General features: G+C 71.7%; 1 protein-coding gene across 1 annotated transcript in view; it reads right to left on the bottom strand.

Annotated features, from left to right (window-relative positions):
- Window positions 1-554, bottom strand: part of NPAS1 (neuronal PAS domain protein 1) — a 17265-nt gene extending 16711 nt beyond the window's left edge. Inside the window, exons 1-2 of the mRNA XM_008583778.1 lie at window positions 433-554; window positions 6-55 (exon numbers count right to left, since the gene is read on the bottom strand). Coding sequence (XP_008582000.1) covers window positions 6-55; window positions 433-554 — 172 coding nt within the window. The remainder of the gene's footprint in view (window positions 1-5; window positions 56-432) is intronic.
- Window positions 555-761: the final 207 nt, after the last annotated feature.

Raw genomic sequence — 761 nt, 5'->3', positions numbered from 1 at the left:
CCCGCGCCGCGAGCGGGCCGCGTTACGGGACTTCTCCTTGCGCTGCGCCTGCAGGCTGGGCGGGCGGCGCGGAGGAGGCGTCAGGGGCCCGGGGCGACCCGGCCTCCCGCGGCCTCAGGCACGCGACGCGGCTGTGGGAGTGACTCACCACTCCGGAGGGGGCAGGCCTGAGTGGGGATGTGCGCCCTGCCGTGGGGACAGGGCTCAGGTGTAAGTTCCGGGAGGGGGAGGGAGAGCGTGGGAATGCGGGGCGTGGATTCGGAGGGAAGGGCCAGACGCAGAACGCGGGACGGGGCGTGAGCTGCAGGACAATGGTCGGGCACCTCGGCGAAAGCGTTCCAGCGCCAAGGGGCGGCGCAGAACAGCGGGAGTAGATTCTCCCGGGGACGCCTCTGGGCGCGGGGCCACGACGAGGGAAGGGGCTCTGCTCACCAGGGTCCGGGCGGGGTCTTGACCACGAGCCCCGGCAGAACGTCCCACGGGACGCTGGCGCCCAGGCCTCCCCTGCATTTGACCGCGCCTCCGCCACCACGGCTGGGATAAGGGGCCGCCATCTCCGCGGGGGCGCTTTCAGGCGGACTCAGGGACCCGCGTCTCCTGCAGTGGGAAGGAACCCGCGGCAGCATTCAGTGCCCTCGGTGGCCCTCGGTGGCCCTCGGGAGGCCTAGGGAAACTGAGGTCCGTGTGTGGCTCAGGGTCCCGGCAAGGAGAAGGAGCTGGAGCTGGATGGTGCCTCAGTTTCCCCTTCCCAGATGCCCCGG

The sequence above is a fragment of the Galeopterus variegatus genome, unplaced genomic scaffold (genome assembly GCF_000696425.1).
Source record: "Galeopterus variegatus unplaced genomic scaffold, G_variegatus-3.0.2 Scaffold3034, whole genome shotgun sequence".
NCBI classification, from domain to species: domain Eukaryota; kingdom Metazoa; phylum Chordata; class Mammalia; order Dermoptera; family Cynocephalidae; genus Galeopterus; species Galeopterus variegatus.
The sequence above is the reverse complement of the archived record's forward strand: the minus strand, read 5'-3'. Positions and strand labels throughout refer to the sequence as shown.